We start from the raw sequence: 23,064 nt of genomic DNA on the forward strand, positions 1-23,064 counted from the left end.
AAAGGATGAGCATGAGTAGGTAGGGCTTGTCAGAGTACAAAGCGGAAATAGGAGTATCTCTGTATTGGGAGCTTTGTGCTTCGTTTATGTGTGCCTGGGGAGGCAGAGCTGCTCCCGTGGGGTCAAGTAGGTAAGATTTAGTAGAGTGGCCTTACTAAATATGGTAGTATCTTGTCAGGTTTTAAAAGAAAATAGCACTGCCCCCTCCCCCCCCCCCCCACCAAGGAATACATCTAACAAGTTTCATTAAGATATTCTTTAAAATATCATTGTATTGATATTTGTATTTGTTACATTTTGTGTATATAAGGCAAACCTCGTCTGTTCCATTGTTTCTGATGTGTTTTCACTTTGTAGTCTCCATGCATTGCAACATGGGGAGAAAAGTTAGATTAAAAGCTACCACATTGGGTGATTGATATAATACAATCTAAACATGAAATGTAGGATCCTTAAAATTTTACCCTGTTCTCATTTCTCAGATGTGTATGTGTTGAACCCTCCAACCCTAGCAATGAAACCCTCAAGGTGTGGAAGGAAAAGAATTTAACAGCGCATGATATTTCCTGGGAGAATCTCACTGTTTCTGTGAGTACATTATGAGATAAAGGATTTTGCAAATAATAACCTAGTTCTTTAGCTTTTTCTGAGTAGACCTACATTTTCTTCTTGATTAGTAGTTATGGTATGTTTTCAGAACACAGTGTTGTGTTGACCAGATAGGAGTTACCACATTTTTATGTATCACACAGTAGGCTGCAAAGAATGAACCTGGTAAGGGGGATAAAAACGGACTAAATATGACTTCCAAGGTATAATTATTAAAAAGATGTGAACATACTTCTGGTTTCTCGTTCCACGTAGATTGATAAATTCATGGGAAGTGTTTGCTATGACTGTGGTTGCACATACTGGAGTTGGCAGTTTAGAACAGCCCACATCTTCTTGTCCTGCTTGCTCTGTATCAGTTCATCTGCTCCATGAACAGCTTATTTAGAAGATCCTGAGTGCTTTCCTCATGCCTCAGTGTCAAACTAAACCTTGTTCAGAGACTTGTAGAGACTTGTAGACTTGTAGAGACTTGTAGAGACTAACGTAACTTAAGCGCCTCAGGAAGGAAGAAGGACAAAAAACATGTAATGAGCACCTACTGTGTACTGAATACTATTACGTGTTCTTATATTCTGTTGGGGCATATTGTCCTAGCTGTAGAATATCTGTTTTGGGCACTTCCCAGATTGGCATTTGAGATTAAGTCATAAAGTGATTGTAGCAATATCAAAACCAAGATCCCCTGAGTTTCTGTGGTGCTTTTTATATCATATAAGCAATTTTATATAAGCAATTGTAGGCCATTTTTTTCTCACTAAATATAACTCCTAACTATATCATTGGAAGGATATCTGAAATTTTATCTCATTGATAATTTATGTCTCTATGGTCCAGTATAGTAGCCATTGGCCACGTGTATCTATTTAAATTGAAGTTAAATACATTTAATTAAAGGTTCAATTCTCAGTTGCACTAGCCACATTTCAAGTACTCGGTCACCTCGTGTGACTGCTGACTGCTACGTTGGCCAGTGGAGACACTGAACCATCATCATAGGAAGTTCTGTTGGACACTGCTGACTTAAAGCATTATATATCAGTAATCAACTTAGATTCATGCTTGACTGCTTTCTATTTAAAAAGTCATTTTTGCTACGAAAGAGGTAGAGTTAACAGAGTTGCTCAAATGAAAGTGATTTGTTTAAAAAAAAATCTCATTCCATGGTGAATAGGAGGTCTTGATATTATAGATACAGGTCTTTTTTGCGGTGTCTTAATATTCAAAAGGCCTGGGTTTTGTTTTTTGTTTTTTTGGGTTTTTTTTGTACTTTTAGCTTTTATTTTTGTGAGCCATATTGTAAATTTGAGGCTTTACTCATTTCAGCACATAGAAATTGAGAATGATGGAACCTGAGACTATTTTTCTCTTGGTAAACCTGAGTTATGTCGTTAAAACAAGTCTCATTAGAATATAAGTAAGAGTTGGGGCGCCTGGGTGGCGCAGTTGGTTAAGCGTCCGACTTCAGCCAGGTCACGATCTCGCGGTCCGTGAGTTCGAGCCCCGCGTCAGGCTCTGGGCTGATGGCTCAGAGCCTGGAGCCTGTTTCTGATTCTGTGTCTCCCTCCCTCTCTCTGCCCTTCCCCCCGTTCATGCTCTGTCTCTCTCTGTCTCAAAAGTAAACGTTAAAAAAAAAAAAAATATAAGTAAGAGAAAAATGACGTTAGAGGCATATGTCCTTTTTAATCTCTGGTTGACTTTGAGTTATTTTTTTTCCCCAAAAGGAAAATCTGGTCAAAATACTTCTATTATTGCATTTATATTATGCTGTATCATTAAGTTATTGATTTTTTTTAATGGAAATACTGTTTGAATGATTGATTTACTGCTCCTAGTCCCATGCTTTAATCCTGAGTCTTGAGTGAAGTCAGAAAAGCCCAACAACTTTTCCTCATTTGAATTTGGCACTTTTGTTTTAAGTAACTTGTTTAGAAGTAAAGGAAAGATAGTAAACTTGTGGACCATCAAGAATGCATACAAAGTATTCAGAAATTACTATTCACTCTGAAGCTTTCACTAAAGAGTATGTGGAGTTGAAAGAAAGGACTGTGTGATGTAACTTGGCAAAATACTGTATTTTCATTCAGTGATTTAAGATTCATATATTTTTCAAACTATAGCATCTCTGAACTCAGGGTATGTCTTACGGTTGATGATGTGTTAAAGTTGACTTGGCAGTGTTTTTTCTTTCTAAGTAAAATATAAAATAGTGGCATGTCTTCAGTCACTAGCATCTTAGAGTCAATAGAGTTCATTACTAATTTATTAGGTATCTGAGAATCTTATTCTCTCCTTTTTCTATTTTTTTCTCCTTCCCTCCCCCCCCCCTCCCCCCCAGGAATGTAAAACCTTTCATGGTGTGTTTGTAGGGTCAGCCTGTGGTCTTCATGGACCTTATATTCCAGATGTGCTCTTTTGGAGTGTCATCTTATTTTTCACAACATTTTTTCTGTCTTCATTCCTCAAGCAATTTAAGACCAAGCGGTATTTTCCTACCAAGGTAATTGGGATGTGATTTTGGAGTTCTGGTAATATTCATGTTTTTAGTTTTTGTTTCTCTGGTTTATTTCAAAACTGTAATAAATTGTTTGAGGTTAATACTTGATGTCAAATATGTGTAAAGCAATTACTTCTAGAGAAAGATGCATATTACATGTCTGAACTAATAGTAGGAAGATCATGGTACCATGAGGGATGGTAGGTTAGTTGTGAAATGTGTCTTTTATCTTTTTGAAAGTATACTAGAAATAAATGTACTTCATTGACACATTATTACTAATTAAAAACCTTATTGACACTTTCTAGTGGCATATTTTAATGTGAAAGATATGAATTATTTAGAAAGGACACACAGTTTTTGTGTTTATTTTAACTTGATCCTTTTAACATAGGTGCGATCGACAATCAGTGACTTTGCTGTATTTCTCACAATAGTAATAATGGTTGCAATTGACTACCTTGTAGGAGTTCCATCTCCTAAACTTCATGTTCCTGAAAAATTTGAGGTAAGGATTAAAACATTTGGTTATTTGTTACATGGGAATACCAGATTATTTAAAAAAATTTTTTTTTAATGTTTGTTTATTTTTGAGAGAGAGAGAGGGACAGAGTGTAAGCAGGGGAGAGGCAGAGAAAGAGAAAGAGAGAGAGAGAGAGAGAGAGAGAGACAGAATCTGAAGCAGGCTCCAGGCTCTGAGCTGTCAGCACAGAGCCCAATGTGGGGCTCGAACCCATGAACCATGAGATCATCACCTGAGCTGAAGTCGGATGCTCAACTGACTCAGCCACCCAGGTGCCTCTTAAAGTGGGACACTTTATAAAAATATATATATATTTCTCACATACATAAAAAATGACAAGATGAACGATCTCGCGGTCCGTGAGTTCGAGCCCCGCGTCAGGCTCTGGGCTGATGGCTCAGAGCCTGGAACCTGTTTCCGATTCTGTGTCTCCCTCTCTCTCTGCCCCTCCCCCGTTCATGCTCTGTCTCTCTCTGTCCCAAAAATAAATAAACGTTGAAAAAAAAAAAAATGACAAGATGAGAAGAGACAAATGAATCTACTTAGGAAACAGGCAAGAAGGTATCCAAGTTAGTCCCATGAGGGAAAATGAATGAAAATATTAATGGTAAATAGTTGGGAGTCATTTAAAAACTGTGACCCTGCAGTCATAGCTGGAGTTTGTGATGTGTTTTCCAGGCAGAAGAAGCATTCTTCATTTCTTTATAAGGAAGTGACTCAAACTTGAATTTAAAAGTGTAACAAAGAGATTCTAGCTAAATTTCTAGAAGGGTGGTGAATCTGATAATGAAATGGAACTCTGCATGTATCGTTTTCCAGCAAAATCAGGAGAGAATCAAATGTATTCTTCAAGGAGAAAAATGATACTTAGCTGACCAATTAGAAACCCTTTGCTTTCATCGGCAGACTGTAGTTATGTTGTACATAACAGACCACAAGTGTATTACAGCATCCAAGAATTGTTTCCCTATCTAAGTAGGAGTTGGTAACTTTTGAAGTTTCTGGGGTTTTCTTATAGTTGAGTATTTGTGTCACTGGTTATGTTTATATTTATAGCAAATTATATGACTTCTTTTAAAGATAGAAGATTTAAAGGGGATTCTTTTAAAGATAGAAGATTTAAAGGGGATTAGAAATAAGGAATACAGTGAATATAAGTTTAGTCTGTTTTTTCTTTCACTGGAGGAAAGAATTATTTTTAAAACGAGTGGCCTCCAAAGTACAAGTGCATGGGTGGAAAATGATCCACTAAAATTATATAGAAGGTCTCCTTATATTTTTATTTAAAAATGAGAGAAAATTAGCCTTATAGTATTTACTATATGAATTTTACTATGGAGCACCATTAGTAACATAACACATAGATGCGTATAGAGCCATTGGATATACTCAATTTTATTCAAATTTTTAAAATTTTGCTGTTGAAAGTATATAATAAAATTTGGATACCTTTATTTAAAAGCATAGCTATTGAACCACTAAAGATTTTAGGCCTTAATTAAGAGATGAGTATATGGAACTCATTTTATTTTTACCAAGTCTTAGAAATAAATGTAACTGTAAATTAATACTGGTTCGGAATATTGATGTAATTTCCTGCAATCCTGGGCACAGTGCCTTATTTTCATTCCTAAATATATTTTTGTTATCCGTTCATTGATCTAGCTTTCCAGTAGCAAACTGGTTTCAAGGGTCATAAGATGCATTGGGGAAATAAATCAAGGAACACTTAAGAATTGTGCATTGTATAGGTAAAATATTTTTATTCAGGTACAGTATTGAATATTAAGCAGTTTAATGTGTATCAGTGTGGGAAAATTAGAATACCTGCATTTGAAAATATTGAATTTCCTCTATGTGTTGACAAATGTTTTCATGAAGAAAAAACAGGCTTAAGGTGAAGTTTAGGTAGTGAAAACACTTTTAGATTTCAATATATCCAGTGCCCTCCAAGAAAACTAAAACTCTCTTAAGATCTTTTAAAATTTTTATTATGAAACAGATGTTATGTTTCAGCATCAAAATGTATTTGTGTCTAATAAAGTGCCAGGTTTTTGTCAGTAGATGCTTTGGAAAAGTATGTCCTGAGGCCCCAGTTCTGATTTAGTACCGACCCTGCTGAGATCACTAGTCTGCAAGATCTTCAAAGCAGTTTAGTTTAGGGGTTGATCTAGGCAGTAGATGGACCTCACTTTATTTGAAGTAGGTTAGGAGCCTGTTGAAGTGACACTCCGCTTCACTTACCTATTTGTCTATAACAAACTTCCCCAAACATTAAGCCTTTAAAACAACAATCCCTCATTTGTTCATAAATCTGTGGCACTTGGTACTTAAACCTAGTAGGGTAGAGTAGGGTCTCTTGGTTTGGGATCTTTTGTGCGGCTGCAGTCATCCATTGCCTTGATGGGGCAATATACTCCATTCAGATGGCTGAAACAGCTGGGGTAGTTGGCTCCCATCTCTCTCTCACTTTATTGTATCTCATCCTCAAGAAGACTTATCCAGGCTTACTCAACAGCTTGATCTCAGGCTTCCAAGAGAGTTAGAGAAGAAGCTGCAAGGTCCCTTGAGATCAAGACTCAGAAATCACACATTTCACTTTGGCTTTATTTTGTTGGCTGAAGTAAACCATAGAGACGTCCTAGGTCCCAGGGGAGGAAATGGATCCCACCTCTAGATGGAAAGACTGATTACTCGGACTAGCGACTTGCATCGAGGGATGGGAAGCATTCTTGTGGCCGTCTTTGCAAGTAATTCCCTCCTGTGTCCCAAGATTTAATTTAGTCCTTTTTTGATTCCTTGGCATTTCTTGGAATAGACACAACCTGTGATGTGGAAATTTGTGCAGTAGGAGGAAACTTCTTTCTTTCTGTTCATCTTTAATTTTTTAACAGCCTACTGATCCAAGCAGGGGCTGGATCATAAGCCCGTTGGGAGAAAATCCTTGGTGGACTTTGTTAATAGCCGCTATCCCAGCTCTGCTTTGTACCATTCTCATCTTTATGGATCAACAGATTACAGCTGTCATCATAAACAGAAAGGAGCACAAATTGAAGGTAATTTTTACATTTTGTGTCAGGTGTTCTTTCAAGAGTTTGAGGTGTTTACATAATAGCTAGAAGATTGAAAGATGTGAGGTGGAAGGAAATTATGTTTTCTCTCTTTATGAAGTAGTCTAGTCCTTTAACCCAAAAGAACAGTTTAGACTTACGAGTATTCATGTTCGTTTCACTTTCCAGAAAGGAGCTGGCTATCACCTTGATTTGCTCATGGTTGGTGTTATGTTGGGCGTCTGCTCTATCATGGGACTTCCGTGGTTTGTGGCTGCAACAGTGTTGTCAATAAGTCATGTCAACAGCTTAAAAGTTGAATCTGAATGTTCTGCTCCAGGGGAACAACCCAAGTTTTTGGGAATTCGTGAACAGCGAGTTACAGGGCTAATGATTTTTATTCTCATGGGCCTGTCTGTGTTCATGACTTCAGTGCTAAAGGTAAAAATCTCTTCACCGCAGTGTTTTAAAATCTTCTTTGTTACAAAGTGTATATGTGGTTGTGTGAAAATGGAACATTAAAATAGCTAAAATTAGTTTCATTTTCTGGAACTTATTTAGAAAATAATATTTTGGCAACTGGTATTTAGTACAGTAGGCATTTCAGTGTTAGATGCATCCATTTTAGAAATATTGTAAAAGGATAGTATTAAGGACTATAGAGTTTTGGAAGGAGTTAGTCCGTGTAGCTTATGATCTAAAAGAAGAATATACCCAGAGAATTTTATAGGCATCTTAAAGGAAGTAATATTGAAACATGGATGAAACAATTCTTTGACCAAAGTATGAAAATAATATTGCTGTTAAATAAATAAATGCGTTATTTCTGATAAACTAAATGAAATAGAGGTAGTAGCACTCGTTAGAAAAACAAAAACCACTAATATAAATGAAGCATGCAAGAAATTAAACTTTATGTTAAATATCTTTTACTTATATCTGGCTTTTACTGTATATATCTTATTGAATCTAGTGATTAAGAAATGTAACAATAACAATAGCAAGTGTAGTGAAGTACCTAATCTGTAATTTTCTGTTTATTATGGATGAACTCAATTCCATTTTTTTCCCTTGGTGTTGTAGTTATTTTTATTGCAAAGAAAATTATTCAGTTAAGAGTTGTGTACATTTATACATTAGGGCAGAAACTTAGAGCATATATGTATGTTACCATATTAACTAAAAAAAAAAAAAGTTAAATACTAGAATTCTTTGGCCTTCATTTCATGAACTTTCTAGTAACCAATTAATTCACCAAATATTTGTTGAGTACTTACTGTGCTATTAGGACTAGGGAAATAATAATAAACGGGATACATTACTGTCTGCTTTTAAGACCTTGGCAGTCTAGTTAGTTGGTGAAACAGGTAAATGGGCAGTTACTGCCTAGTGTAAGTGTATTGTTAGAAGTACTTGGCATAAGAGGAGGAATACTTAGTACCTCTTACGGGGATATTGTCCCCTATTAAGGTAGGTTGCCTTTTAACTTTTTTAAGTATTGACTAGGCAAAAATTTCAAATAGAACAGCAAGAAAGCTCTGACATGAAAAGTTAGTCTCCCAGTTTTCCCTCACTTTCTAAAAGCCGCTCTCCAGAGGTAAACTCTTTTTAACTTCTCTATTTCTTATGTTGGAGGCTACAAACATTCTAGTTTTATATACTTTCATAATTTTACTTTTTGCTTTATTATTTTTATACTGAATCTCTTTACCTATAAGACAGTGAATCTCAAAAGTTTAGTCCAGGGACCTCTCGGAGTTCACAAAAGCAAAAGTGTTTGGGGGGAGCATGTCCACAGTACCTGTTAAGAACATAAAGGGGGTTCTGAGACCAAAAAGCCTGGGAGTCTGTCACGTAGGGGTGGATGTTTCATGAGGATTTAGCACACTTCAGTGTCCACTACCCGCTCTCCCAACTGTCACCTGCGTTGGGTTGATTCTGTTTTTAGCTTTATTGTAATGGTTACTAACATTTACTTTCTCTGCTGTAATTACAGTTAAACTGTCCATGCTTTTTTTTCCCTGTACGTTAAATTACAAAAATGTAAACCTTCTGGGAACACATAATCAGCATTATGATGGTATGATATATATGTTCACTGAGAACTAAGCAGTGTGTGATCTCCCTGCGTGGAGACAGAAATAACCCTATTTCACTAATCTGCCGCTGCTGCTTAAGAGTAAGCGCCCAAGCCTTAGGACCCAGTGTTTTCTTAGTATCTGTTAACTTCCGTTACTTTGAAAAAGAAAATTGCCACTTTTTCTTACATTTCTTCTTTGTATTGCTAAAGGAATTCCTGGAGTAATTTTTTTTTTCCTGTGTGATGCCATGGGTGGTAAACTTTCAGAGTTCTTGCTTGTTTCAAATTATTCTCATATTTGATTGATAGACATGCATTTCAGTGTTCAAAAAAATTTTTTTTGAGATTATCTTTTCCTATAGATCAGTGGTCTGAATAATATGTGTGATATCTCTTTGTTTTTTGTAACTTCAGAGGCACTTTTTTCCTTTCTAGAAGTTACCACAATTTCGTTTTTACTCCTGGTGTTCTGAAATTTCACTGGGATACTTAGGTAAATAGATGGATAGAAGACTCATTTATCCTGCTTGTCTTTCGATGGGCCATTGTTCTCTGGAAACTTACGGGAATTTTCTGCCAATTCCCGTTTATTTTGTCTTCTCTCTGTTAGATATTTCTTCAACTTCACTTAGGTAGATACTAGACCTGGATATGTTCTCACATTCCTGTCCTGCCACCTCACTGTTAATGAAAATTTCCTGTTTTCCTTAGATTGATCTCTTTAGTCTCATCAAAATCATTACAAAATTAATTTTAATTATTTTGATAATTATATCTTTAGATTTCCCTCTTTCATTCTGATCATTTATTTTTCCTGGCATTCTGAAGTTGCTTTATGGATAAAATATTTTCCTGAAATTTCCTGAGGATTTGTTAGTACTTATTAGATTTTTAACTTGTTTTCTTCTCTTTCTGAAGTACTTTTTGCTCCCACATTTCTTAGGAAGGAAATACTTGGTTGTTCAGTAAAGTGAATGTGGTTTTCCTCTGTAGCTGTTAGGTCTTTTTTCTTTACAGGCCTCTGTCTTGGTGAGAGTGCTGCTTGTGGTTTTTGAGTAGGTGACTGGAGCCTGTTCATGGCTTTGCTGTAGGGTGCCTAGGCACGGCAGGTAGTCAATTGGGGATGCCTCTAACTGCCAGAGTAATATGGACTGTCTTTTGGGGGTGGAGTTCAATTATTGTATCAGTATACGGTACTGTCGTATAATAGTTACTATATGGAAGTGATAGCAATAATAATAACTCCTGCCTTTTTTAATTTTTAGTTTTTTAAAGTAAGTTTTTATTTTAATTCCTGGCTAATGCTTTGTGAGTGATCAGTACTCACCAAGTGCTTTTCTGAGTATTTTAGTATTTGAAATCCTTTCATCTTAATGCAGTCGGTTGCAGAAATAAAGCATAGAGAGGTTGAGGCTCCAGAAGAGGTTAACTGGCTTTTTAAACCAAGCAGTCCAATTGTAGTGCTCATGCTCTTAACCGCTGAACATACTCCCGTTTCCGGAAGAAACATGCAGAAGACCCAACGGTTTTTCAAGGTTGCTACCGTTTACTAGCATTTTCCTTATTTCTAGAAGAGTTAGGTCTTACCTCTGAAAGATCTTTTAATTCTGTCTGCATAGGTACTCACTGTGTTTTTGTGTATTTATTATTGTGAAATTGTTTGAGTAGCATGAGTTCTTATTCTAACTGTGGTCGTTTTACTTGCAGTTTATTCCCATGCCTGTCCTATATGGCGTTTTCCTTTACATGGGAGTTTCCTCATTAAAAGGAATCCAGGCAAGTCTGAAGTACTTAATGATTTTGTTGAAAGGCTTAAAAATACTTTAAGTTTGCAAAGATTGTTTTCACGATGGTAGTGATGTATTCTCAACTCTGATATTTTGGGGGGCAGGTTAACTGGTGACTTCAGATCCACATTTTCCAAGTGATTATTGCTTACGACACGTTTTCCCCTCAAGAATGAGGTCATGAACTGATATGGTCCTTGCCTATTTTTAATTGAAGCCAATGAAAGGCCTTGTAACTATTGATGAAGATTAGTATAGTGAGAGGGAGGATGTCGAGGACTAGAATGGTAATACTGGCTGTTTGTATGGTGCGAGACAGTTTGTAAAGCCTAGTGTGTCTTATTATCTGTGATTCTCGGAACAACACTGGGATGTAGGAAAGGAAGAAATACTAATTTTGCCAACTAGAAAACAGAAATAGAGGGACTCCCTGAAGGAGCAACAGAACCAAGACTGGAACCCAGTGCTTTTCCTACTCTGTCTTGTTTATAATACTTCCTGGAAAACAAACCTGATGAAATTTAAAGATTTGAATTCAGTCTTTGTGTAAAACATTTAGCTCATAAAGCCCTGTTAGTACCACATGCCCACCTCCTATCATGAAAAGCATGTTGTCTAAAGTTGCCAGCAGCATCTTATTTTTTTCAGTAGTCCTGGATCTCCTCCTCCACTGGTCAAGAAATGATCTCATTAACTCACTTGCCTCCCCCCGGCTTTACAACAATTTTGTGAGGTAGATAGGTCTGGTCTTACTCCTAATTTATAAATGAGGAAATTAAAGCTCCAAAAGACCAAGGAATTTGCTCATAGCTTTCTTTCCAATGGGTAAAAAATTGGTGATTGTACTTCAGGCTGTATTCATAGACTTGATTATGTTAGAGTTGGAAAGAGCCTTGAAAATTGTTACCTTTATTGTACATATTAGAAAACAAGTTCAAAGAGATTAAATGACTTGCATATTTGCTTATAGCAGATACATTTATCTAAATATTTTAATCCTCCAAATTAAGACACTTCGGTTTGAGTTTTCTCATTAAATTAATTCTGTTCGTTCAAAATGATTGTTGATACCCTTTCCCCATTCCACCCTGCTGGGTCCAGGGCTTCTGTACTGAAACTTCTCCTATATTCTCAGAACATACCAAGGAAGTTCTAGCTTAAATCACAAACTCTTAAGGTTGAATGTAATTTCTTTTCCTAAGTAACAGAAATGATATTTTTGTTGACTGATTGTCTTGCTTTGTTTTGTTTTCCATTCAATACATAGTTCTTTGACCGTATAAAATTATTTGGAATGCCTGCTAAGCATCAGCCCGATCTGATATACCTTCGCTACGTGCCTCTCTGGAAGGTCCATATCTTCACGGTCATTCAGCTTACTTGTCTGGTTCTTTTGTGGGTGATAAAAGCTTCAGCCGCTGCGGTAGTTTTTCCCATGATGGTAAGGTTGTTTTGTTTTTGTTTGTTTTTTTCGGACTTTGTCACTATTTATAATAATTACATATCAATTTACTTATTTATGTATTAATCATTAATTCTGTTGAACACAGTAATTATTTTACTAACATTTATATTAGTAATATAATGTAGTAATGTATTAGTAATATTTACATATGAGAAAGAGAATAGCCCATTTTAAGCACCATAGGTGTTTTGAAATATGAATTGGCCCTTTCTAGCTATTAAACCAGTCACTTTAGAAACCGAATTCGCTTGTTATTTTCTAAAGTTTGTTTGTTTTGTTTTTTTAGTCTTTGGGCTGTAGAATGCTGTTTTTTTTTTAATTAAAAAAACATTTTTTTTTAATGTTTATTTATTTTTGAAGGAAAGAGAGACAAAGTGTGAGCGGGGGAAGGGCAGAGAGAGGGAGACACAGGATCCAAAGTGGGCTCCAGGGTCTAAGCTGTCAGCGCAGAGCACGACGTGGGTCTCGAACTCACAAACTGAGAGATCATGACCTGAGCTGAAGTCGGTCACTTAACCGACTGAGCCACCAGGCGCCCCCTGTTTTGTTTTTTTTAAATAACTTTCAGAATTTAAGATGTTTATGGAACAAAGATGATAGCCAGGTATAAAAAAGCAAAGCAACCAAAACAACATATTTCTTTTATAGGATGTTTCAGTACATCTTTCTCAGGAATTGAGAGATCTAGAAGTTAAAAAAAATTTTTTTAGATCATATTAATAAGACAGTATTGTTCACTAAATTATCATAGAATATCACATTTTGCAAATGGGGAATATTCATCCTTTTGTAAATACCGTGTAAACATTGGTTAGTACATGGCCACAAAGAAAATCTTAAAAAATTAAAAAGCTTAAAAATTATCCAGGTAATATTTCCTGATCACAGATAAATTACATTGCAAATGAATATTGAAAAACACTAAAGATATCTTAAGTATTTAGAAATTAAATGCTGAAATAATCCCTGGGTAGAAAATTGAGTTAAACATTGTGGGTATTTCAATGGAGAACTTATAACAAAGTCTGTGAGATACACCTAAGATATACCTAAAGTTGTAGAAAAATGTATACCCTTCACAATATATATTATTAAAGAAGAACTTAAACGCTACCAATTTTTTTATTTGTAAATATCAATAATAAATAAATTCCTTCCAAGCTTGAGTAAAGAAGAAAAAAAGAGCAAAATATACAAGATTAAGAGAGAGAAGAGATGCATAACCATAGCTATGGAGGAGGTATGAGGGGCTTTAAGAAAATGCTACATGAATCTATAGGAATAAGTTTGAACATTCAGAGTAGAGGTTGACAAACTATTTCTGTAAAGGGTCAGATAGTAAATTATCTTCAGCTTTGTGGGTCATAAGATATATAGGCACTTCTATAATAGGAGAGAAATGTCCACAGTTTCTTATTGTTGAAATCTAAAAAGTAATTGTCCAGTTTTTTTAAATGAAAGACTACTAATGAGAAAAATGAAATTCTTTCTCATTTGGGATAATTTTTCTGTCATTTAATGAGGTTCAAAGTTAGTGTTCCCTATTATCAAATCAATTCCAAATGTTCATCTTTACAAACTATTCTTAGGTCATAGTCCATACAAAACAGGTAGAGCCAGATTTACCCAAGGGCTGTGGTTTACCTACCACTGATCTAGAGGAAATGGATTAGTTCCGTTCTATACATACATTTCTGGGAGTTAACCCAAAGAGAAGTATAAAATCTATGGATATGTAGAAGTCAATTGCACACAAGACTGGGAAAATGGTTAAAGATCTGCTCTTGGATCCTGGGCCCCAGATGGGTTAACAACAGAGTTTTAAAGAACAGTTAGTTTCAGTAATTCTTAAATTATTCTAAACCAAAGGAAAAGATGGAAACTTCTGCATTTTTTGGTCATGAAACACTAGCAAGGTCTTAATACCAAAGCCCAATAAAGTATGAAAGAATGATGGTGACTTCTCAGTTACCAATATAAGTGTAAAAAATCTGAAGATATTAACAAATAAATACATTTATAGTGTTTCTATAAGTAATATATGATGTTTAAATAGACTGGGATACTTGAGCAGCAAGCAAGAATTATCAACATAATTAAAGATAAAAAGACTTTTTATAAAATGCAATCACTGTGAATAAAAATTTATAAATGAGTTTTAATATAGGGAAGTCAGCTATTATTATTATTTGATATGAATTGAAGGTTCTAACTATGATATAAGAATAATACAATAATTGGTAAAAAGAAGAGATAACATTATTTGTCAGTAATGTGATTACATACTTGTTAACTCAAACGACTCAAATTAAAAAAAAAAAGACTAAAAGCTCTAATAGAATTAATAAGAATTTTGTTAGGGCAGGTGGTTACCAGAAAACCGTTGGCTTAACCAAAGAAATGTATTATATGGTAGCTGTGGATCCTAGAAGTCTGAAATCAAGGTGTGGATGGGGCCCTCTAAAACCTGTGAGGCAATCCTTTTTGCTTCTTCCTAGTTTCTGGCAGTTTGTTGAAAATCTTTGGCCTTCTGCGTGTTGCAACTGCCTAACTCCAAACTGCCTTCGTTGTCATGTGTTCTGTGTATCACTGTGTCTTTATAAGACCATTTTTGAGGACACTGGACATATTGTATTAGGGGCCCACCCTACTCCAGTATGACCTCTTAATTATATCTGCAGCAACCCTATTTCCAAATAAAGTCACGTTCTGAGGTACAGGGGGTTAGGATTTCAATACATCTTTCATGCGGGACACAATTCAACCCATAAAATGTGGAAGTACATAAAATTAAGACCCAAACAAATAGGAAGATATACCATGTTCTTTATTTTGCATTCTTAGTATTGTAAAGATGTCACTTCAGGAATGAGTTGTATGAGTTTATTTGCATGTGTTTGTGTGTATGTGGGGAAGTTGTTGTCAGTGTGAACTGGGTAATTTTAAAGCTTATGGAGAAAAATAAATGCCAGAGTCACAGATAACAACATGGATGGTAGAAGTGTTCTGTGTGTTGTTTGGGTGTAGGTTTCACAAATATGTACATGTGTCAAAAGCATCAAACTGTACATATGATATTTTTCTATTTTAATGTAAGTTGCATATTAATAAAAAAGTGAAGATGTAATAAATACCAGAGGAATAACAAAACAAAGATAATTAAGAATTCCTGGCGGGGTCTGGAGTGAGGGAGGGACTTGATTGTTCCTATGCTGCTACCATACTGTTGTGATAACTAAATATTTAAAATTTGCTGTCAGGTGAGGGCAGCTAACGTAGTATGGAATTGACATGGGCGTAGACATAAATCAGAAAAATAGAATTTATCAGAATATATGTGAGAATTTACCACTTGAATACCATAAGTGGGACATTTCATTAAAGATGATAACTCATCTACATGGGAAAATGTAGTATATAGTCGTGGATGATTTGACTCTGAATGGAGAGCTAAGGTTGCTTCCTTACTCACTACCTTATTCAGAAAGAAACCATAAATGAATTCAAGACGTAAGTGTTAAAACGTAGTAGAAGATTTTGAAGAATATTGTATAGTCCAGTGATTGAGGATAACTTCTCAAGATAGGGAAACCCAACTGTAAAAGGAAGAAAGATCTATTTAACCACATGATAATTAAGTGTTTTCTATGAATGTAGTAAGTAAAATCGTATTGTGAACTGGGAGAAAGTATTTGCAACACATAAGGCGAATAAAATGCCTTTATCTAAACTACACAGAGGTCTTACGAATTCATGAATAAAAGTCATAAAAAAGCAATTGAAAAACAGGGAAAAGACAGTAATAAGGAAGATGGTAAGAAGAAAGGGAAGAAGTCCAAATGGTCAATGAACATTTGCAAACGTTTCTTCAACCTTAGTAGCAGTTAAAGGAAAGCACATTAGGGGCGCCTGGGTGGCTCAGTCGGTTGAGCATCCGACTTCGGCTCAGATCATGATCTCGTGGTTCGTGGGTTCGAGCCCCACGTCGGGCTCTGTGCTGACAGCTCAGAGCCTGGAGCCTGCTTCAGATTCTGTCTCTCTCTCTGCTCCTCCCCTGCTCACAGTCTCTCTCTCAAAAATAAACAACGATTAAAAAAAAATTTTTTTAAATAAATAAATAAAGGAAAGCACATTATATAATTGAAAAGTTTAAACCTAATATTGGGAAATGGATTCTCTAATGCATTGCTTAGGAGATTTTTAAAATTGTATCTATCTGTATAACGTGTATAATTTAAAGTCATAAAAATTAATAATCTTGTTTTACTGTGAAGATACTATGTATGCTTAATTTGCTTTCTAATTTTATGCAGAGTGCAAGCGATTTATATAGGAAAATATTAAAAATGGTATTTTTAATATCTTTTCTTTGAGCAGGAAGTTTGAAAGATAAATAGGTAACTCACGTCCTTTGAAATAAGATGGTATATGAAATGATTTTTAAATAAAATATATGCATCACTTTTTGGTTATTTATCATTTGATACTTTTTTTCTCTTCAAATGATACAGTTAATTTTTAGTTAATATTCTCTCCTCCACTTTTTTAAGGTTCTCGCATTAGTTTTTGTACGCAAACTCATGGATCTGTGTTTCACAAAGAGAGAACTTAGTTGGCTTGATGATCTCATGCCAGAAAGTAAGAAAAAGAAAGAAGATGACAAAAAGAAAAAAGAGAAAGAGGTAATAAGACCAGAGTTTTAAATTTACACTATTCATTGTTGCTTAATACTTCGTACCAAGTAGCAGGCACTCTTATGGTCACTTTACAGGAATCAGCTCCTTTAATCCTCCTAAGAACCTTATCATTATGAAGTGTAGGTACTTTTGTCATTCCCAGATTACCTATAAGGAAACTGAGGCAGAGGGAGGTTAGTAGGTAACTCGTCCCAAACATAAGTTCTTACCCATTTTACCAACTTGCCCCCTCAAAGCCCTGACCCAAAACCAGCCTTTTAAAAATTACGTATCTAGGGGCGCCTGGGTGCCTCAGTTGGTTAAGCGGCCGACTTCGGCTCAGGTCATGATCTCGTGGTCTGTGAGTTCGAGCCCCGCGTCGGGCTCTGTGCTGACAGCTCAGAGCCTGGAGCCTGTTTCGGATTCTGTGTCTCCCTCTCTCTCTCACCCTCCCCCGTTCATGCTCTGTCTCTCTCTGTCTCAAAAATAAATAAACGTTAAAAATAAATAAATAAATAAAAATTACGTATCCCATGTGTACTTAATTAACAGTGACAGAATTTAGCAGTGTTAAAACATAGGTAACAGAAATCTTAAATTCATAAGTACATTTTAGCGTACATTTAAATTTTAACATTTTAATCTGACATCTACATAATGACAAAAAGGACTTTAAATATCATTGTACGAAAAGTACAATTAAACTCAAATTTACTTTTTCCCCCTAATTTTTGAGAGAAAGCAACGTAGTATATACCTTATATTGTGTAGTATTTACGAAAATGCGTTTATTAAACTTCATGGACAAATATGTTTAAGGCTTGTTGGTATTTTTTTCATAGTTTGGATTGATTATGCAGTGCTGATTTATGGCAGAATTGCTGGCTTTATGATTACTTTTTAAGAAAAATCATGACTCTTTAATCAGGATACTAATTGGAAATACTGATTTGAATGGAGTCTCCAAAATTTTTTAAAGATTCTTGTTTCCTTTAAAACTATATTATATGTGCAAATGTTGATGAGCTTTTGGTGAATTTTCAAGTACGGTAGAATTTATTTATGAAATACTTAGGTTAAAATTGCCTGCGTATTATTTTCTGTATTAAGTCGGAATAAGGGTCAGTGTGTATAACAGGAGACAAAAGTACAGGGGGCTTAAACACAAAGAGCTCCTGGGCTCAGGTAGAAGAAGTCTTAGAAGAGGGGTGAGCTAATGTGACAGTTGCACGGTGTTGTCCGGGCGCTCCTGGGCTGCGCTCTGTCGTCCTCAGCACCGTTTCCATACTCAGCATCCCCTCCTAGGTCGGAATGGATTCCGAGCTGGAGCTGTCATATTAGCATGAGAGACAGCAGGAAGGAGGAGAGGGGATAGGGTGAGAAAGCAAAACCTGCCCTCCCCTTACTGTCCTGTTTTTAAGGAGTCTCTCCAGAACTGTCATCCAGTAAGTTATTTGTGCATCTCATGGCCACATGGAGTTGCAAGGGATGCTGGGAAATTGAGCTTTGGGTTTTGGGGGTTTTTTTGATGATGACTTTTTAATTATTTTTTTTTACTGTTTATTTTTGAGAGAAAGAGAGAGAGAGGGAGAGCGCGAGCAGGGGAGGGGCAGAGAGAGAGGGAGACACAGAATCCGAAGCAAGCTCCAGGCTCCGAGCTGTCCGCACAGAGCCCGATGCGGGGCTCAAACTCACAAACTGTGGGATCGTGACCTGAGCCGAAGTTGGACACTTAACCGACTGAGTCACCCAGGCGCCCCATAACGCTGACTTTTTAAAAGCTGGGCATATTGCCACCTTCAAATAGTGGGATTTCTGTTGTTAAGAAGAGTGTGAATGCTCTCCCAGTCCATCCAGCCCTGCCCCGTCATGATTATGACGTCATGATTTTGGGTCATGTCTCCAATAGAAGTTGCTCTCCATCTGGGGTGACATTTCTCCTCTGGGGTCGTATTTCAATGTTTGAGAAATTTTTCATTGTCAGAATTGGAGGGGCATCCAGTAAGTGGAGGCCTAGGATGCTACTTAACACTAGGACTAGTGTTACTTACTTACTAGTCGTAGTAAGGACTGCCCCTTACTACAGAGAACTGTTTGGCCCTGTCAGTATTGCTGAGATCGAGAAACCCTTCCTTTACAAATGAAGTTTTGCTTACAGTGTATTGTAATGAGGTTTCACAGAATTTTATCTCTTGTTCTGTGCTAACAATTGATAATAAAATTTATGTAGCTAAATCTATTTTTAAAATAGTATTAATGGTTAAACTTAAATGAACGTTATAAGCATTTACAATTTAGTCTTTCCAAATGGTTGTGTTCTATTGTGCCATAAGTATATGTTTCTAATAGTAAAAGGACTTTTCCAGCCATGGCAAATATGTTATATTTCAATAATATTGTCAGTTTGGGTTTCCAGTTCTTGAAGATGTTACATATTAATTGGTCCTCCTGGAAATATTCTGGGAAAAGTAATCTTTTTGTGTATGTGCCCTGAAGGAAGCCGAACGGATGCTTCAAGCTGATGACGACACTGTGCACCTTCCATTTGAAGGAGGAAGTCTCTTACAGATTCCGGTTAAAGCCCTGAAATATAGGTGAGATAAAACTTTATCTTGTAAAATGTATTTTGTATACACTTCAAGTACATGAATAAACCATGTAATGCTTCATTAAAGTAGCGATCTTTATTTTTAAAAAGATGACAAAACTGGCATCTAGCATATCAACTAACCGGGGGCTGTGTGAATTCGAAAGGGAGTCGCAAGGCCCTTCCCTTCGCAGGTGATAGGCCAGACTTAGACCAGAACATTAAACCAACTCACATGCCAAGCAGACAAGAGCTACTTGTCTTGTATCACTCCTTCTGTTTTAATGAAGTTTATAGTCAGAACACAAAACTCAGAATAGTCCCATTCTCTCAGTAGTATAGGTTTTTCCCTTCTGTCCTTTATTGGGGCTGTGTCAGCATGTGCTGAAAGATAAACGTTGGTAATCCATTGTCTGATAACCTTCCAAATTTTGACTATGTGTAGAGGCCCTGGAACTCTCCTACTTTGCAAAGGTGTGACTTGACTATTGTCAGTGAGGGCTCATGTCACGGACAAGTTGCGTTTCATACATAGTTTATAATGTATGATTTTAGTGGTTTATATGTAAATTTAAGAACCAAAGATGGTGGTAAATTCTGTCTTTAAACTCTGTGTACTTTTTTGTAGTTTTAAAGAATAAAAGTCTATATTATTTATGCACATATCTGATTTCTGGTTCCACGTTTATTCTATTTCTGATTAGCGCTTGATAGTAGAAAAGTCAGGTATAGAATGTATATAGGTTCCGTTTAATAGAAAAGGTTTGTTGGTATTTATTAACTTCAGATTTTTTTCATTTTTAATTAATCTTTATAGTTTTTATAGATGTTGTATTTAGACTTGTACATGTTGATTCGTTTTGATAGATGAATTCATAAGTAATGTTCCCTCTATAATTTTTACTGTTAATTTTCATCGTTGGTATTAAGTACTCTGTGTCACCTTTTATGATTTTCCCTCAAATCTTTCTTATGTTCTTTAAATTAAATGCCAAGTATAGATGTCTTGATACACGCAGCTATAGTGCTCTGCTTTGCTGGGTTCTGTAAATATTTGTTCAATGAATTAGTGTATTAATTTTGTTGGACTTAAGACTATAGGAGCTGCCATGATGGTTATTAGTGACTCATCAATTTGCTGAAATTATTTGCCACTTAGTCTCTCTAGTCTGCATTATCCCTTTCTCAGTATGATTATACACGGGCCTTGACAAATTTAAGTGGAATCTATACTTACACTGTCTGATATTTAACAAAAAGGATGGTTATCTGTACATATACTTTTGTCTCTTTAAGTGATGGCACAGGCCATGATAAATGCTGCTTTGCTTAAAATTTGGTCATCAGGAATGCCAGAAATCGGCTGATCTGTTTATCTGTCATATTTTATAGTCTTAAGTAGCTTTGGATTACCTGCCATGAAAATCAAATGAGGTAATGCAGGAAAACATTTGGAAACTGCAAAACTCCATTAAACATGAAAGGAATTGATTTTTTTCCCCATGTAGTTTTATTTTGGGGAATAACAAAACATGTACTGTCTTCAGAAAAGTCTTAGTTTTTAGTAATGGGAAAGTTCTTAGAGGAGGACATTTTGAAGCTAGAAAGTGCTTCAGGAATGTCTCTCTTCAGTTATTTGAAGTTGGCAACAAACCAAAGAAATGTTTAGTCACAGTAGGTAGTTTCAAGTTGGAATGGCTCTGCCATTGTGAATTTGGGCCTTCAAATTTTTTGCACCTTAAAAAAATTGACTTGGTAAAGCACCTTTTCCTAGAGATTCTTTAAGGACCATGTTACACTTCTCTGCAGTCTTATTTCTTCGTTTATTTATTTAAATAAAGTTTATTTATTTATTTTTTTAATGTTTATTTATTTGAGAGAGAGACACACACAGAGTGTGAGTGGGGGAAGGGCAGGGGGAAAGAGAATCCCAAGCAGCCTCTATGCTCAGCTTGGAGCCTGACATAGGGCTTGAGATCATGACCTGATCCAAAATCAAGAGTTGGACCCTTAATCCACTGAGCCACCCAGGCGCCCCTGCAGTCTTATTATTTTAAACGATATTGGATTTAAAGTGTAAACAAAGCTAGCACTTTTCTAAAGGACTGCTGTTTAGTCATTTATCACATAGCTGCTATCACATTGTGAATTTAAGGTCTAATTTGACATTTGTGTTTGTCACTTCTGTGCATGAAATGTTACTTTTTGGTGAAGAAAAAGGGCTTGCAAATATATTTTTATTAACTTCATAGCACTTTCCTGTGACTTGTGACTGATAACCTCGAGCCCCAGATTATTTATGGATATGATCATTATTGGATTCATCTCAAAGGAATGTTGCAATATTTTATAAAGACATGGAATGGTTACATTTTTCTCTTCCAATGATAGGACAGTATTTCGTTCTTTTGATTTTGATTTTGATTGCCTTTTCAACCATTCTTTTTAAAGGTTTTTTAAAAGCTATTAAAAATCAGTTTTTTTAAAAAAATAATAATCTCAATTTTTCTTTCTTTAACTGGGGATATTTATTTGATGAGATTGAGATTTTTGCCAGGTATGAAAGTTTTCTAATTGTGTTGAGGCTATATTTTTTATATTTACAAGCACATTAATGTAGTCTTTTATGTTATTTCAGTAATACGTTTAGAGCCAAGATGATCATCTTTGGGCATCATTGCCAATTTATAATCTTAACTCCTAGCTTTGATTATGCAGAAAGATACAATGCTTCGTGATATCTTTATAACAGAACTACATAATTCTGATGTTTTTCTAGACCTTGGTTTAAGTGCAAGACAAAGAGCTTTCTCAGTTTTAAGTTGATGAAGACAAATATTATATAGTCAAGAGCGACAATATTAATGCTTTTGCAAGTACTGAATACTAACCAAAAAGTATATTTGTTCTTTAGTGTTGATCCCTCAGTTGTTAACATATCAGATGAAATGGCCAAAACTGCACAATGGAAGGCACTTTCCATGAATACTGAGAATGCCAAAGTAACCAGGCCTAACACGAGGTAGCTGTAACTATTTACGCATTTTCTAACCGTAGCCGATTTTCAGTTGACTTCTGCCTAGATAGCTATTTAATAAAACCATTACATTTAACTCAATCTGCATAAGTTTTATTCTCTTAACAAAACCAGCCTTCTTCTCTTCTTTCCTTCTTCCTTTCATCTGTCTATCCATCATTTCGCTGAATACTGGAAATCAGATATAAGTGCCAAAGAAGTTATTTTTTTAAACTCATGGTTGCCTATTTCCAAAAAGAATTTGAGCCATTTTAGAATAAAACTGAATATCACCTATGGTAATATGGAATGAGTATATAAAAGATCGGAAACCATGTACAGAAAGATAATTATTAGGGGTTACATAAATTCTATAATTGGACGCTCCCTCAGTCATTCTTTCTGATGGTCCAAGCAAAAAGACAGACATGATTGTTTTCCTTGTTTGGTTTTGTCTTGTTTTGTTTTAGCCTGCCATTTCTTCAGGTGAGGTAAATGTTTTCCTAGAAGATAGTTGGAAGAAATTTAATCCATGGATATAATGGTCATTCAGTTTTATAAGGGGGCATGGACTCCATAACTATTTCATACCTCCTTCCTTAGATTTTTTGTTAGGTGCCCAAGGGTACTTGATTCCCTTGGGTCTGTGGAGAAATGAGGTGTTATCCAGCAGTGTACTCAGTCGTTCATACTCAGCAGGTATTCTGTGTCACTTTGTACCAGACTCGTTTTGTGTCGGTGTATTCTGCTTGGATATCCAATCAAAACTTTTCC

General features: G+C 35.7%; 1 protein-coding gene across 5 annotated transcripts in view; it reads left to right on the plus strand.

Moving 5' to 3' along the window:
- The window catches only part of SLC4A7 (solute carrier family 4 member 7), a 111,602-nt gene that overhangs the window by 83,196 nt on the left and 5,342 nt on the right, over nt 1-23,064 (plus strand). For 4 of the 5 annotated variants that reach the window (XM_030330586.1, XM_030330582.1, XM_030330584.1 and 1 more), the window contains 10 exons: nt 483-588; nt 2,948-3,109; nt 3,501-3,614; nt 6,524-6,685; nt 6,869-7,120; nt 10,467-10,535; nt 11,814-11,987; nt 16,562-16,693; nt 19,184-19,281; nt 22,189-22,296. In XM_030330586.1, the coding sequence (XP_030186446.1) occupies nt 483-588; nt 2,948-3,109; nt 3,501-3,614; nt 6,524-6,685; nt 6,869-7,120; nt 10,467-10,535; nt 11,814-11,987; nt 16,562-16,693; nt 19,184-19,281; nt 22,189-22,296 (1,377 nt within the window). The remainder of the gene's footprint in view (nt 1-482; nt 589-2,947; nt 3,110-3,500; nt 3,615-6,523; nt 6,686-6,868; nt 7,121-10,466; nt 10,536-11,813; nt 11,988-16,561; nt 16,694-19,183; nt 19,282-22,188; nt 22,297-23,064) is intronic. The other variant, XM_030330585.1, reaches the window with a different exon arrangement.

Source organism: Lynx canadensis, chromosome C2 (assembly GCF_007474595.2).
Source record: "Lynx canadensis isolate LIC74 chromosome C2, mLynCan4.pri.v2, whole genome shotgun sequence".
Classification (NCBI taxonomy): Eukaryota; Metazoa; Chordata; class Mammalia; order Carnivora; family Felidae; genus Lynx; species Lynx canadensis.